The 15,740-nt window shown below is 47.6% G+C and overlaps 1 protein-coding gene across 1 annotated transcript in view; it reads right to left on the reverse strand.

The window, feature by feature from the left end:
- Window positions 1–11,450: 11,450 nt before the first annotated feature.
- LOC136620478 (oocyte zinc finger protein XlCOF6-like) overlaps window positions 11,451–15,740 on the reverse strand; it is a 60,005-nt gene continuing 55,715 nt past the window's right edge. Inside the window, exon 6 of the mRNA XM_066595269.1 lies at window positions 11,451–13,669. Within this exon, the coding sequence (XP_066451366.1) occupies window positions 12,159–13,669 (1,511 nt within the window). The 3' untranslated portion in view covers window positions 11,451–12,158. The remainder of the gene's footprint in view (window positions 13,670–15,740) is intronic.

The following is a 15,740-nucleotide window of genomic DNA, read 5'->3' on the forward strand; positions in this document are numbered from 1 at the left end:
CAGCTGAGGTAGTAATGTCGTGCTTAATGCAGGTGGGCTTCGGCCCACACTGCATGCCCCAGTCTGACTGGGGTTCTTTATAAGTGTACAGATGTAGTAAAAACTCCGTGTGCACCTACAGCATGGGTGGGTGCCAGGAAGCCACCGGCGGTACATAGAAATATCCCATTGCATTGCCCAACACAGCTGAGGTAGTAATGTCGTGCTTAATGCAGGTGGGCTTCGGCCCACACTGCATGCCCCAGTCAGACTGGGGTTCTTTAGAAGTGTACAGATGTATTAAAAACTCCGTGTGCACCTACAGCATGGGTGGCTCCCTGGAACCCACCGGCGGTACACAAAAATATCCCATTGCATTGCCCAACACAGCTGAGGTAGTAATGTCGTGCGTAATACAGGTGGGCTTCGGCCCACACTGCATGCCCCAGTCAGACTGGGGTTCTTTAGAAGTGTACAGATGTATTAAAAACTCCGTGTGCACCTACAGCATGGGTGGCTCCCTGGAACCCACCGGCGGTACACAAAAATATCCCATTGCATTGCCCAACACAGCTGAGGTAGTAATGTTGTGCGTAATACAGGTGGGCTTCGGCCCACACTGCATGCCCCAGTCAGACTGGGGTTCTTTAGAAGTGTACAGATGTAGTAAAAACTCCGTGTGCACCTACAGCATGGGTGGGTGCCAGGAAGCCACCGGCGGTACAGAGAAATATCCCATTGCATTGCCCAACACAGCTGAGGTAGTAATGTTGTGCGTAATACAGGTGGGCTTCGGCCCACACTGCATGCCCCAGTCAGACTGGGGTTCTTTAGAAGTGTACAGATGTATTAAAAACTCCGTGTGCACCTACAGCATGGGTGGCTCCCTGGAACCCACCGGCGGTACACAAAAATATCCCATTGCATTGCCCAACACAGCTGAGGTAGTAATGCCGTGCTTAATGCAGGTGGGCTTCGGCCCACACTGCATGCCCCAGTCAGACTGGGGTTCTTTACAAGTGGACACATGTAGGTTAAACTCCCTGTGGACCCACTGCCTGGGTGGGTGCCAGGAAGCCACCGGCGGTACATAGAAATATCCCATTGCATTGCCCAACACAGCTGAGGTTACGTCAGCTGTAATGCAGGTGGGCTAAAAATTAATTTGATTACACTGTAGGCGAGGGCCCACAAAAATTGCTGTATCAACAGTACTAATGTACATCCCAAAAATTGGCCATGGCCAGCCAAGAGGGCAGGTGAAACACATTAATCGCTTTGGTTAATGTGGCTTAAGTGGTAACTAGGCCTGGAGGCAGCCCAGTGTAACGAAAAATTGGTTCAAGTTAAAGTTCCAATGCTTTTAAGCGCATTGAAACTTTTAAAAATTGTTCTGAAAAATTATTTGACTGAGCCTTGTGGCCCTAAGAAAAATTGCCCGTTCAGCGTGATTACGTGAGGTTTCAGGAGGAGGAGCAGGAGGAGGAGGAGGAGGAGGAATATTAGACACAGATTGATGAAGCAGAAATGTCCCCGTTTTGGATGGTGAGAGAGAACGTAGCTTCCATCCGCGGGTGCAGCCTACGTATTGCTTACGTATCGCTGCTGTCCGCTGGTGGAGAACAGAAGTCTGGGGAAATCCAGCCTTTGTTCATCTTGATGAGTGTTAGCCTGTCGGCACTGTCGGTTGACAAGCGGCTACGCTTATCTGTGATGATTCCCCCAGCCGCACTAAACACCCTCTCCGACAAGACGCTAGCCGCAGGACAAGCAAGCACCTCCAGGGCATACAGCGCGAGTTCAGGCCACGTGTCCAGCTTCGACACCCAGTAGTTGTAGGGGGCAGAGGCGTCACCAAGGATGGTCGTGCGATCCGCTACGTACTCCCTCACCATCCTTTTACAGTGCTCCCGCCGACTCAGCCGTGACTGGGGAGCGGTGACACAGTCTTGGTGGGGAGCCATAAAGCTGGCCAGGCCCTTAAAGACTGTTGCACTGCCTGGGATGTACATGCTGCTCGATCTCCGCACCTCCCCTGCTACCTTGCCCTCGGTACTGCGCCTTCTGCCACTAGCGCTGTCGGCTGGGAATTTTACCATCAGCTTGTCCGCAAGGGTCCTGTGGTATAGCAACACTCTCGAACCCCTTTCCTCTTCGGGAATCAGAGTGGGCAGGTTCTCCTTATACCGTGGATCGAGCAGTGTGTACACCCAGTAATCCGTCGTGGCCAGAATGCGTGCAACGCGAGGGTCACGAGAAAGGCATCCTAACATGAAGTCAGCCATGTGTGCCAGGGTACCAGTACGCAACACATGGCTGTCCTCACTAGGAAGATCACTTTCAGGATCCTCCTCCTCCTCCTCCTCCTCCTCAGGCCATACACGCTGAAAGGATGACAGGCAATCAGCCGGTGTACCGTCAGCAGCGGCCCAAGCTGTCTCTTCCCCCTCCTCCTCATCCTCCTCATGCTCCTCCTCCTCCTCCTGTACGCGCTGAGAAATAGACAGGAGGGTGCCCTGACTATCCAGCGGCATACTGTCTTCCCCCGCCCCCGTTTCCGAGCGCAAAGCAGCTGCCTTTATGGTTTGCAGGGAATTTCTCAAGATGCATAGCAGAGGAATGGTGACGCTAATGATTGTAGCATCGCCGCTCACCACCTGGGTAGACTCCTCAAAATTACCAAGGACATGGCAGATGTCTGCCAACCAGGCCCACTCTTCTGAAAGGAATTGAGGAGGCTGACTCCCACTGCGCCGCCCATGTTGGAGTTGGTATTCGACTATAGCTCTCCGTTGTTCATAGAGCCTGGCCAACATGTGGAGCGTAGAGTTCCACCGTGTGGGCACGTCGCACAGCAGTCGGTGCACTGGCAGCTTAAAGTGATGTTGCAGGGTGCGCAGGGTGGCAGCGTCCGTGTGGGACTTGCGGAAATGTGCGCAGAGCCGGCGCGCCTTTACGAGCAGGTCTGACAAGCGTGGGTAGCTTTTCAGAAAGCGCTGAACCACCAAATTAAAGACGTGGGCCAGGCATGGCACGTGCGTGAGGCTGCCGAGCTGCAGAGCCGCCACCAGGTTACGGCCGTTGTCACACACGACCATGCCCGGTTGGAGGCTCAGCGGCGCAAGCCAGCGGTCGGTCTGCTGTGTCAGACCCTGCAGCAGTTCGTGGGCCGTGTGCCTCTTATCGCCTAAGCTGAGTAGTTTCAGCACGGCCTGCTGACGCTTGCCCACCGCTGTGCTGCCACACCGCGCGACACCGACTGCTGGCGACATGCTGCTGCTAACACATCTTGATTGCGAGACAGAGGAGGAGGAGGAGGAGGAGGAGGGTGCTTTAGTGGAGGAAGCATACACCTCCGCAGATACCAGCACCGAGCTGGGGCCCGCAATTCTGGGGGTGGGTAGGACGTGAGCGGTCCCAGGCTCTGACTCGGTCCCAGCCTCCACTAAATTCACCCAATGTGCCGTCAGGGAGATGTAGTGGCCCTGCCCGCCTGTGCTTGTCCACGTGTCCGTAGTTAAGTGGACCGTGGCAGTAACCGCGTTGGTGAGGGCGCGTACAATGTTGCGGGAGACGTGGTCGTGCAGGGCTGGGACGGCACATCGGGAAAAGTAGTGGCGACTGGGAACTGAGTAGCGCGGGTCCGCCGCCTCCATGATACTTTTGAAGGACTCCGTTTCCACAACCCTATACGGCAGCATCTCAAGGCTGATGAATTTTGCGATGCGGACGGTTAACGTTTGAGCGTGCGGGTGCGTGGCGGCGTACTTGCGCTTGCGCTCCAACAGTTGCGCTAGCGACGGCTGGACTGTGCGGTGCGAGACATTGGTGGATGGGGCCGAGGACAGCGGAGGTGAGGGTGTGGGTGCAGGCCATGAGACGGTCGTGCCTGTGTCCTGAGAGGGGGGTTGCATCTCAGTGGCAGGTTGGGGCACAGGGGGAGAGGCAGGGGTGCAAACCGGAGGCGGTGAACGGCCTTCGTCCCACCTTGTGGGGTGCTTGGCCATCATATGCCTGCGCATGGTGGTGGTGGTGAGGCTGTTGGTGTTGGCTCCCCGGCTGAGCTTTGCGCAACAAAGGTTGCACACCACTGTTCGTCGGTCGTCAGGCGTCTCTGTGAAAAACTGCCAGACCTTAGAGCACCTTGGCCTCTGCAGGGTGGCATGGCGCGAGGGGGCGCTTTGGGAAACACTTGGTGGATTATTCGGTCTGGCCCTGCCTCTACCCCTGGCCACCGCACTGCCTCTTGCAACCTGCCCTGCTGATGCCCTTGACTCCCCCTCTGAAGACCTGTCCTCCTGAGTAAGCGTTGCACACCAGGTGGGGTCAGTCACCTCATCGTCCTGCTGCTCTTCCTCCGAATCCTCTGTGCACTGCTCCCTCGGACTTACTGCCCTTACTACTACCTCACTGCAAGACAACTGTGTATGATCGTCATCGTCCTCCTCACCCACAGAAAGTTGTTGAGACAGTTGGCGGAAGTCCCCAGCCTCATCCCCCGGACCCCGGGAACTTTCGAATGGTTGGGCATCAGTGACTATAAACTCCTCTGGTGGGAGAGGAACCGCTGCTGCCCAATCTGAGCAGGGGCCCGAGAACAGTTCCTGGGAGTGTTCCCGCTCCTGAGCAGGTGTCATTGTAGTGGAGTGAGGAGGCTGGGAGGAAGGAGGAGCAGCAGACAGAGGATTCGGATTTGCAGCAGTGGACGGCGCAGAACTGCGTGTTGACGATAGGTTGCTCGAAGCACTTTCTGCCATCCAGGACAGGACCTGCTCACACTGCTCATTTTCTAATAACCGTCTCCCGCGTGGACCCATTAATTGGGCGATGAATGTGGGGACGCCAGAAACGTGCCTCTCTCCTAATCGCGCAGCAGTCGGCTGCGACACACCGGGATCAGGAGCTCGGCCTGTGCCCACACCCTGACTTGGCCCTCCGCGTCCTCGGCCGCGTCCACGTCCTCTAGGCCTACCCCTACCCCTCAGCATGCTGTATTACCAGTGATTTGATTTCACAGGCAGGAAATAAATTGGCGCAAGACTGCAGGCCAAATATAATTTTTGCCCTTTTTGGAAAACGAAAGGCCCCACTGCCTCTAGTGAATGAATAATCTAAGTTTAATAACTGTGCTGTGTCCCTGCTTATGTGTCACAGAACGTGAGGGTAGCAGAGTTATTATAACTCTGGCAGAGCCGGAATTTTTTTTCCCAATTAAGGAAAGCAAATGGCGAAGCCAGCAGTAAAGCGTAGCTGGGTGCGTATGATTTAGCACTGTTCTTCACGCAGCTCACACGTCTCCACCGCCCGTAAGGACGGACAGAGGCTGGACAAATAGATTTGTTTTCAGTTTTTTCCCACCAAAAGGCAGCACTGCGTATATTCAATGAACATGAGAAGTTTAATAACTGTGCTGTGTCCCTGCTTATGTGTCACAGAACGTGAGGGTAGCAGAGTTATTATAACTCTGGCAGAGCCGGAATTTTTTTTCCCAATTAAGGAAAGCAAATGGCGAAGCCAGCAGTAAAGCGTAGCTGGGTGCGTATGATTTAGCACTGTTCTTCACGCAGCTCACACGTCTCCACCGCCCGTAAGGACGGACAGAGGCTGGACAAATAGATTTGTTTTCAGTTTTTTCCCACCAAAAGGCAGCACTGCGTATATTCAATGAACATGAGAAGTGTAATAACTGTGCTGTGTCCCTGCTTATGTGTCACAGAACGTGAGGGTAGCAGAGTTATTATAACTCTGGCAGAGCAGGTATTTTTTTTCCCAATTAAGGAAAGCAAATGGCGAAGCCAGCAGTAAAGCGTAGCTGGGTGCGTATGATTTAGCAATGTTTTTCACGCAGCTCACACGTGTCCACAGGCGTTAGGACGGACAGAGGCTGGACAAATAGATTTGTTTTCAGTTTTTTCCCACCAAAAGGCAGCACTGCGTATATTCAATGAACATGAGAAGTGTAATAACTGTGCTGTGTCCCTGCTTATGTGTCACAGAACGTGAGGGTAGCAGAGTTATTATAACTCTGGCAGAGCAGGTATTTTTTTTCCCAATTAAGGAAAGCAAATGGCGAAGCCAGCAGTAAAGCGTAGCTGGGTGCGTATGATTTAGCAATGTTTTTCACGCAGCTCACACGTGTCCACAGCCCTTAGGACGGACAGAGGCTGGACAAATAGATTTGTTTTCAGTTTTTTCCCACCAAAAGGCAGCACTGCGTATATTCTATGAATAATAACTGTGTTGTGGCCCTGCCTATACAATTCTTTCCCTGCAGTATCAATGGAGGGTGGAATGCTCTGCAGAGGCGATTTTGAGAAGCCCCAAAAAAATGCAGCACAGCCAACAGCAGCCTGGACAGTACTGCACACGGATAAATATGGCCCTAGAAAGGACCGTTGAGGTTCTTGAAGGCTACACTCACTCCTAACACTCTCCCTGCCTATGCAGCACTTCTGTCCCTAATGCCAGGTGCAACGGTCTGCAGAGGCGATTTTGAGAAAAAAAAAAATGCCACTGCTAACAGCAGCCAACACACAGCTATCAGTGGCCCTAATAAGGACCTTTGGGGGGTCTTGAAGCCTACACTAACTACCAATTCTTTCCCTACAGCAGCTCCGGTATAAACAGCACTGTCCCTCATCTAACTCACACCGCATCTGAGGCGAGCCGCGGGAGGGGCCGACTTTTATATTAGGCGAACACCTGATCTCGCCAGCCACTCACAGCAGGGGGGTGGTATAGGGCTTAAACGTTGCAGGGGGAAGTTGTAATGCCTTCCCTGTCTTTCAATTGGCCAGAAAAGCGCGCTAACGTCTCAGGGAAGGAAGTGAAAGTAACCAGAACACCGCATGGTGTTCGTTACGAATAACGAACATCCCGAACACCCTAATATTCGCACGAATATCAAGCTCGGACGAACGCGTTCGCTCATCTCTAGTTTAAGCTTATACGTGTAAGGGCCGACGCTTTAATAATAGACTACAGAGACTCCATTTTGTATCTCTTTGCTTGTCTGCATTAATACATGTATCTGTATCAATTTCACCTTTTACCTAGAAAGATGTTAGATCCCAATTATAATGACCCTGAACATGTTCCAATATGTCTTATCAGCTTTCTCTCTCCCATGTCTTCTTTCCTTGAGAAACCTCACTCCCTTCTAGTAAGAAATCTTACCAAGGACATGTTCTTTGATACAGTTGTCACCGGGCGTTGATATATTGTATATGTAGGAGACGTTTTTGAAAGACATATTGTTCATTAAAAACACCAGATGTCCAGCAGGTTCGGACATGCGCAGTGATTAGATCTTACGCAAGCATTTTCTGTTTCTATAAAGTTCTGTACTTTGCAAATAAACTTCACTTCTTCTTTGGCTAACCGCATACCCGTGTGGTCATCCATCTAAGTTGTCTTTGAGTACTCAAACCTGAAAATAATTGGGAGGCAGACAGCATCAGCCGAACGGTCTGCTTAAAGACCCCTTACAGCCTCGATAAAGGCGGCCCCGTGCTGAAACCTCGGGCCTGACTATCCCTGAAGGGGTAATACACAGAACAAGATGGGGCTGGCACACAGACAAATGCAGGAGAGAGCAGAGACAGACTGACATGAAACTCACAGAACAGAAGTCAGACTGCAAGACAGAACTCAGTGAGCGGGCAGTGCTGACAGAGAGACCAAAAGTCAGACTGCAATACAGAACCCAAGGAGGGGGCGGGCAGAGCTGACACAGACAAGACAGAATGACCAGTGAGGCTGACTGTCAGCAACCAACAAACAATAATTCAAAGGAAACCAGGAAGTGCCTCAACTCACCTTAAATAGGGGAGTAATGCCTAATTAACCCCACAGGTGAACTGAGAGGCAGAGACCTGGTTAACCCTGCCAGTGCTGATTTACCCTTGCAGTGCTGGTTAAACCTCTCAGTGCTGGACAGAAGCAGAAAGTAAGGGCAGAGACCTTACACAGGTCCTGGAGGACACATTACACCCCGAGGCCTGCAGCATGTATAACACATATAGCAGCTCCTGGAGGACACATTACACACTGAGCCCACTGAGGGATATCTGCCAGACAACACCTCAGGGGACTTCTGCAGTGACAGAAAGGCAGCACAAATGTCTCATTTGTAAGTTCAGGTGAGCAAAGCCGAGGCAGGCGGCCACCCTGGCTGAGGGCCCGGGTGCAATTGCCTCCCTTATGTGTGTAATATAATACTAGCCGGTTAATTGGGTACAGATGTTTACCTGTTGTTCGCACGGAAAATTTTATTAAGTGGTTGTTACTTCAGAGGTACCAAGAAATAAAATATGTATACAAATACAAGAACATTAGATTCTTCTCAGACTGCATGTACTGATGTCCCTCTGCAGAATGTGCCACCCCTCCCATTCTTTTCACTTTTTTACCCTTAAAGGTAACAACTTTTTTTTATTCAAATTTTATTCCAAATTGGAGGTTGCAGCCCTTTCTTAGCCTTAAAGGCATGCTTCATTCCTGCAGTCCATGACCGCTGCCTTGTGTACTTTACAGCCTTTCACTATATGCACATAGAGGTCACTTATATTATTCTCAATATAAACACATAGAGGTCAGTTAGATTGTTGTGCCAAATTTCACGCTTGTACAACACTGGGAAGTTACATTACATAGGGGTGCACTTACTTTTACAATTAGCACTGAATAAGGGGTTCTGTCCCCTTTACTTTTCCTATTTGGGACCTAAAAAATGGTCGTGCCAAATTTCATGTTTGTTTGACATCGGAAAGTTAGAGAATTAGATTAGGTACATTACATAGGGGTGCACTTACATTTGCAATTAGCTTTGAATATTTGAATTGTGACCCTGCAGTACCCAAGGGGGCGTCCCAGGAGCAGGCCAACAATACCACACAGTCTTTTTCCAACTAGTGCCTCTTTCCCACATACAACCCCAAACTCTGCTCCAGCATTCTGAATATACAGTTTAGTCTAACACCACTCTGGTAAATGCCCATAGGCTCAGAGAACCCGCAATCTATTTATAAGAGTCAGAGGGATCTTGCCCTTGGCAAATTGAAAGAAAAACAGAGGGTCTCGAAAGTGAAAGTAACTTCACCTAAGCACTGCACGGGCAAAAATTCATCCACATCAGGAAAAATGGTAGGAGAAAGTCTGCTTTAGTAAATTTTTAATATTTTTAGTCTTATAAGTACAGACACATTTGATTCATCCTGCTTGTGGCACCAAGTTCAACCCCTCCTGCAGTACCCAAGGGGGTGTTCCAGGAGCAGACCACGGCCTAGGAGACAGCAGGGTGAAGGTTGGGCCCAGTCACGGTGGCTCTACCGCCTCCCAACCGAGGGTAAGCGTGGCATGCCCAAGGGCCAAGGATGGGTTGATAAAACAGAGGACTCCATTCTTAATTACCTTGGCTCGATTTGTCACTCGTGACGCCACTGTTTCTTCTGCAGCAGGGAATTCCTGGTTGGTGGAGTAAATCCTCTCACGTGCAGCTTCTCTGGGGGAATCCCAAGTTGGCGGATTAAATTCACACTCACACGGGTACCTTTTTTAAGACAGCCTCCGGAAATGGACGGGCGACTGGTTGTTTTACTTAACTTCAGCCGTTTACAATTTAGAAGCAACTGGCTTATTGGTGCGACAGAGAGAATTCACAGGTATGCAGGAGACACCACAGTCCAAGTTATCTGTAGGGCCTGGCCCGGGGTACACTCTACTTCTCAAGCTGTCTCTCTCTCCCTGTCCGCACTCACTGGCAGCTCCACACTGCACGACTTCAAAAGTTGTTCTCACAGACAAGAGGCCATCCTCTCAGCCTCCTCTATCTTTTGTATCTGTGGGCTGAAGGTGCCCACATACAGCTGCCTTGTCTTCTCCAAGCAATCATCAGATGCCCCAACATGGACCTCTCTCACCAACTCCCTAACTACCACGTTTTACAAACACATATATCTTTCATAGTCACATGACAGGGCAAATTGACACATTACTCAGACCCCAGACATTAACTCCTTCAATGCTGCAAACCTTGCACTCAGCTCACTCAAACAACGTCAAAAGACACTGCCAAGAGACAAATGCATTCGTACTGGTTAGGAGGGGCCCCTGTTGTACTGGGCCATTATATCCCCCTTACTTTTCCTATTTAGGACCTAAGGACTTCTAATTAGGGGGGTGCGTGAAAAACACAGTGAATATACAACTGCTTGCATAATACTGCGGTTGACACGCAGGTTACTATGCCACCTTGAGGTGGGGAAAAAAAAAGTTGACATCATCAGCTGGCTTGTCTGCATTGTTACTGAACAAAAAATCCAGTAAAGTGCATGCACATGGGCATAAAAAGCAACTCTTCATGCAGTAGAATGCAGCCTTAAAAACACAGCGTTTTTACATATGCTTGTGTAAAAGTGGCACAACGGGGCAAAATCTCTTTGATTTTATCGTAGAGTCATGTCTAGTGGTCAACAAGCCCCACACAAGTGGAAAAAGAGGTCAATTATAGAAAAATAGCCTCTAAGAGCCTTTTTATACACCAAGGGTGGAAGCGTTTTATTCATCTAATCACACCACAGCTCTAATCATCTCCATATCCCTCTGAACTGTAAGTGCAGGCCATGTTCTCAGAAAAAAGACAGCAGTGTACATTGATGTGCCAAAAGTCATGGGATAACGATGTGACAGCTTGGGACTCTGAAATGCAGTAGACCACCCAGCATCACATAGTAATCCAAGCAAAGGCAGACCTGCGCACATCCAATTGCGTGACCAGCAACCCATTTGATGCTACGTTAGGGATTATGGTGCCAGGCTAGCCGTTACATCTGTCAGCATAACCACCAGTTTACTTGGTATGCCAGGGGGTACAGTATCAAAAGTGGTGACAGAATCCACCCCTGAAGGCAAAACATCATCTGATGACCACAATAATGGCTGAAAGTGTAGACTTAGTGAAAGAGACAGAAGGACGGTGAAGCGGATTGTGACTTCTAATAGGGAGACACCTGCAGCCAGAGTGACTGCTGAGCTCAGTCATTATTTCCAGCCTCCTCTCGACCATTACAGCGAGGAGAGAACATCACAAACTGAGTTATTATAGCAGAGCAGCAATACATAAATGAATACACGAAGACAACTACAGTGGTGCCATGAGCACAACTCCTGCTCTGCTGATGTGGTTGGTCCAATGAATACTCCCTTATGCTATTTCCCTCCATAGAATGTGTTTATACCTGGTGACAGCCAGTGAAGCCCGTCATCCCACCTGTCTGCTTCCCACAGTCTAGTATGGTGTTGAATCTTTCATGATTTGGGTGGCTATCTCATAGTTTTTTGCAGTGCCCTTCATCACCTTAAAAGGGAGGGCAATTGCCAAGGACTATAGTGATATTCTGGCTGATCAGGTCCAATCAATGGTGCACACAGTGCAGACATGGACTCCTCAGAGAGATGCAATTTTCCATGATGGTAATACCCCTATCCATGCAGCCTGCTATGTCCAGGTGTGGTTTCAGGACTATGAAGATGGGGTTCAGCATCTTCCCTAGCCAGCACAGTCACCAGACCTGAACATCATGTTGTAAAAGCACAGGAACGATTATTGCTGGGACGACCTGTCGAGCATCTGCAGCCAACAGGTTGTTCTATGTAAACGTGCCCTTAATCTAAAGTCCCACTAACTCTCTCTATGCATGTTATATAACATTTTGTTCACTTTTTATGCCATTATTTTCTCGAGGCTTGATTAACAAAATCTGCAATTCTGATGGGTTTTTTTAAGTCACTTTTTATGGCGATCAGTGTGATATTAATGTTTAACAAGAATGACTTTAAAACATGAAAATGGCTTTGTCCCATGTGGATTCTCTGATGTCTAACCAGATCTGATTTCAAGGTAAAACATTTCCCACATTCAGGACCTGAACCTGGCTCTGCCCCTGCGTGAGCCCTCTAATGTCTAACAAAATAGGATTGCTGGGTAAAATACTTCCCACATTCTGAACATAAATATATGACTTCTCTTGTGTGTGAATTCTCTCATGTAGAACAAGACTTGATTCCAGAGTAAAACATTTCGCACATTGACGACATGAAAATATTATCGAATGAGATCTCTGGTGTTTTACAAGATGTGATTTCTGGATAAAACATTTCCCACATTCTGAACATGAAAATCACTTCTCTCCTGTGTGAGTTCTCTGATGTCTAACAAGATGTGATTTCTGGCTAAACCATTTCCCACATTCTGAACATGAAAATTGCTTCTCTCCTGTGTGAGTTCTCTGATGTTTTACAAGAACTGATTCATGGCTAAAACATCTCCCACATTCTGAACATGAAAATGGTTTCTCTCCTGTGTGAATTCTCTGATGTTTAACAAGACGTGATTTTACAGGAAAACCTTTTCCACATTCTGAGCATGAAAATGGTTTCTCCCCGCTATGCATTCTGCGATGGTGTACAAGATCTGATTTCAGGCGAAAACATTTCCCACACTCAGGACATAAAAATGGTTTCTCCCCTGTGTGAGTTTTCTGATGTCTAACAAGTTGTGGTTTCACAGTAAAACATCTTCCACATTGTGAACATGAAAATGGCTTTTCTCCTGTGTGAGTTCTCTGATGTATAACAAGTTGTGATTTTTCAAGAAAACACTTTCCACATTCTGAGCATGAAAATGGTTTCTCTCCTGTGTGAGTTCTCTGGTGTTTTAGAAGATAAGATTTCTGGCTAAAACATTTCCCACACTCAGGACATGCAAATGGTTTGTCCCCTGTGTGAGTTATGTAATGTCTAACAAGTGGTGATTTCTCAGGAAAACATTTTCCACATTCTGAACATGAAAATGGTTTCTCTCCTGTGTGATTTCTCTGATGTGTAACAAGATGTGATTTCTTGATAAAACATTTCCCACATTCAGAACATGAAAATGGTGTCTCTCCTGTGTGAATTCTCTGATGTTTAACAAGAAGTGATTTTACAGGAAAACACTTTCCACATTCTGAGCATGAAAATGGATTCTCCCCTTTGTGAGTTCTGTGATGGTTTACAAGATCTACTTTCTGGCTAAAACATTTCTCACATTCAGGACATGCAAATGGTTTCTCCCCTGTGTGAGTTCTCTGATGTCTAGCAAGTTTTGCTTTCTCAGTAAAACATTTTCCACATTCTGAGCATGAAAATGGTTTCTCCCCTGTGTGAATTTTCTGATGTGTAACAAGATGTGATTTCTTGATAAAACATTTCCCACACTCAGAACATGAAAATGGTTTCTCTCCCATGTGACTTCTCTGATGAGTGACGAGTCGTGATTTCATTCGAAAACATCTTCCACATTCTAAACATGAATATGGCCTTGCCCCTCTGCGGCTTTTGTTATGTGGAACAAGATCTGATTTATTTTTAAAACATCTTCTACTTTCTGAATGTAAGAATGCCTTCTCCTCTGTGGGAGCTTTTTGATATACAACATCCCTGCTGTGGCTTTTATCTGGCTCAGTAGTCTGTGATGCATCAGAAAGCAGGACCTGTGTAGCAGGATCAGATGATAGATGTTTGCTGTGAAGGGCTGAGGGTTTATCTGGGATAATAGTGGGCTCCTCGAATGTTTTTTGTGCAATATTGCAGTCTTCTGCGTTAAGATCTGAAGACATCCGATATTCCCCTGAGCTCCTGGTACCGGCATCTGCCAACAATAAAATGTATTTTTGTTATTTTTGAATAAAGAAAATATACATTTGATATTTCATACTATTTGCATAGAAAATTTCTCTGCAAAATTTGAAGGCTTAAAGTAAATTTCAATAATTAACTTATTTCCCCCTCTGTGACTTACATGTACACCACAGAGGTGCAGGGTGAATATTAAGTGTGCTTGGGAAATGCGCCCACTGCTTACCCATTGGGTGCTGTTTGAAGTAGATGACACCTGCCAGCTACAATCACAGGGGTTTGACAGCTAAGGTACCTTTACATGGGGCAATAATCACCCAACTTATCACTGGTGTAAGACTAATCTAGCAGTTGTTTCTGCACATTATCCCCCGGGGTTAATAAAGTTCACTTGACTTCTGGACATTATCCTCCAAGGCTAATATGGGTCACTTAAAAGACTCGTAAAAATGGTCAGGAGTAGACCAGGCTGGCTAGATGCAGTTTGTGGAGGAGATGTGAAATGAACTAATATATGCAAACCTCACAGAAGATCTTGCATGTGATTTGCAAGAAAATGCTTTCATTTTCTCTAAACTACGCAAATAATAAAATGCTTCAGAAGAGCTTGGTAACATCACTTATGTATTTCTCATATTCTTCTCCGATGCATCGATCAATAGTTAGGCTTACCTGATTGATAAGGCTATGATACCCATTGAGAATCACATAAATTGATCGTATACTCTGACATCTTGGTAGAGAATATGCGGGCAAGTGGAATGTTCTAAGGTCTGAGAAGGACTCTGGATGGTAGACACCAGGCAAAAACAAAACTGCGGCGAGTAAGAATCTGCTGTGCTGGGAAAAGATACATCTCTATTTCATTTTCCGAATTATTAATCAGTGTACTTAGGCCTCATGTCCAATTCCACGCACGGATTCCTCTGCTGAATCCTGAAGCGGAATCAGGTCAAGCCGCGGCCATGGAAAAAAAACTAAACGTTTTTTTACCTCTCCGGTTCCAGCACGGGTTCCCTCCGTGCCTGCCGGATCTTTTTTCTTCAACACGGCAGATGCATTGCGGCAGGGCCGGCTGACGCGTCTGCCGCATGCACAGTTGCATAGATAGTTGTATAAAGTGATTTCTTATAGCCTTAATTTAATCAGGATAAAACGAACATGAACTGTAATTGACCCAAACCAGTAAAACGTTAGGTATGCCCACTGTGTAGGCATAAAAGGCACAAAAGGAGTATTGTAATTATCTGAAAAGGAGCCATCAATTACTGCATGGTCTTGTGACCTTTGACATTGTAATTATCTGGCAGTGAGCCATCAATTCTCTGAAGGATCTTGTGATCTTTGACTCGTAGATGCCTGAGGGATTGGCCACCCACAAGTGTGTAGGACTAGTGTAAAAGTATGTAATATCACTAGAGATGAGCGAGCGTACTTGCTAAGGCAACCTACTCGAGTGAGTAGTGCCTTATGCGAGTACCTGCCCGCTCGGAAGAAAAGATCCGGCTGCCGGCGCGGGGGAGCGGTCACTTGCGGGAGTGAGCGGGGGGGGGGGGAGGGGGGAAGAGAGGGAGAGAGAATCTCCCCTCCGTTCCCCCCCGCGGGGCACCCGAATCTTTTCTTCCGAGCAGGCAGGTACTCGCTAAGGGCATTGCTCGCTCATCTCTACTTATTAAAGAAATTGTGTTATATCAACCCAGTTGTCCTTCTTTAAAGCCATATCTGAACTTGTTGCCTTTCAAGTTGGTAATACATCATTTGGCGCTGTGAACAGGATACGCAGAAGGTTCAAGGGCTGATTTGTTGCAAAATTCCGATAATCTGGAATTTTAAGAACTCTGTCTAATTATCGAGAAAATAGTGCGATATTGCATAAAACGTGTCTATTATTAAGAAAAAGGATGTTTTGAATAAATGTGTTGAGGTTCCAGGTTGGGAGCAGGCGCCCTATAATACTTCTGCTACTGAGTGTTCACAATGTGTGAGTTTAAGTGAACGAAAAGTGTTGGAAAGATGCTGAACCAGTGAATGTGGTGGCGTGCTTGTAAAAAGTAAAATTGAGGAAAGAAAAGGATTTTATGAAT

Source organism: Eleutherodactylus coqui, chromosome 3, assembly GCF_035609145.1.
Source record: "Eleutherodactylus coqui strain aEleCoq1 chromosome 3, aEleCoq1.hap1, whole genome shotgun sequence".
NCBI classification, from domain to species: domain Eukaryota; kingdom Metazoa; phylum Chordata; class Amphibia; order Anura; family Eleutherodactylidae; genus Eleutherodactylus; species Eleutherodactylus coqui.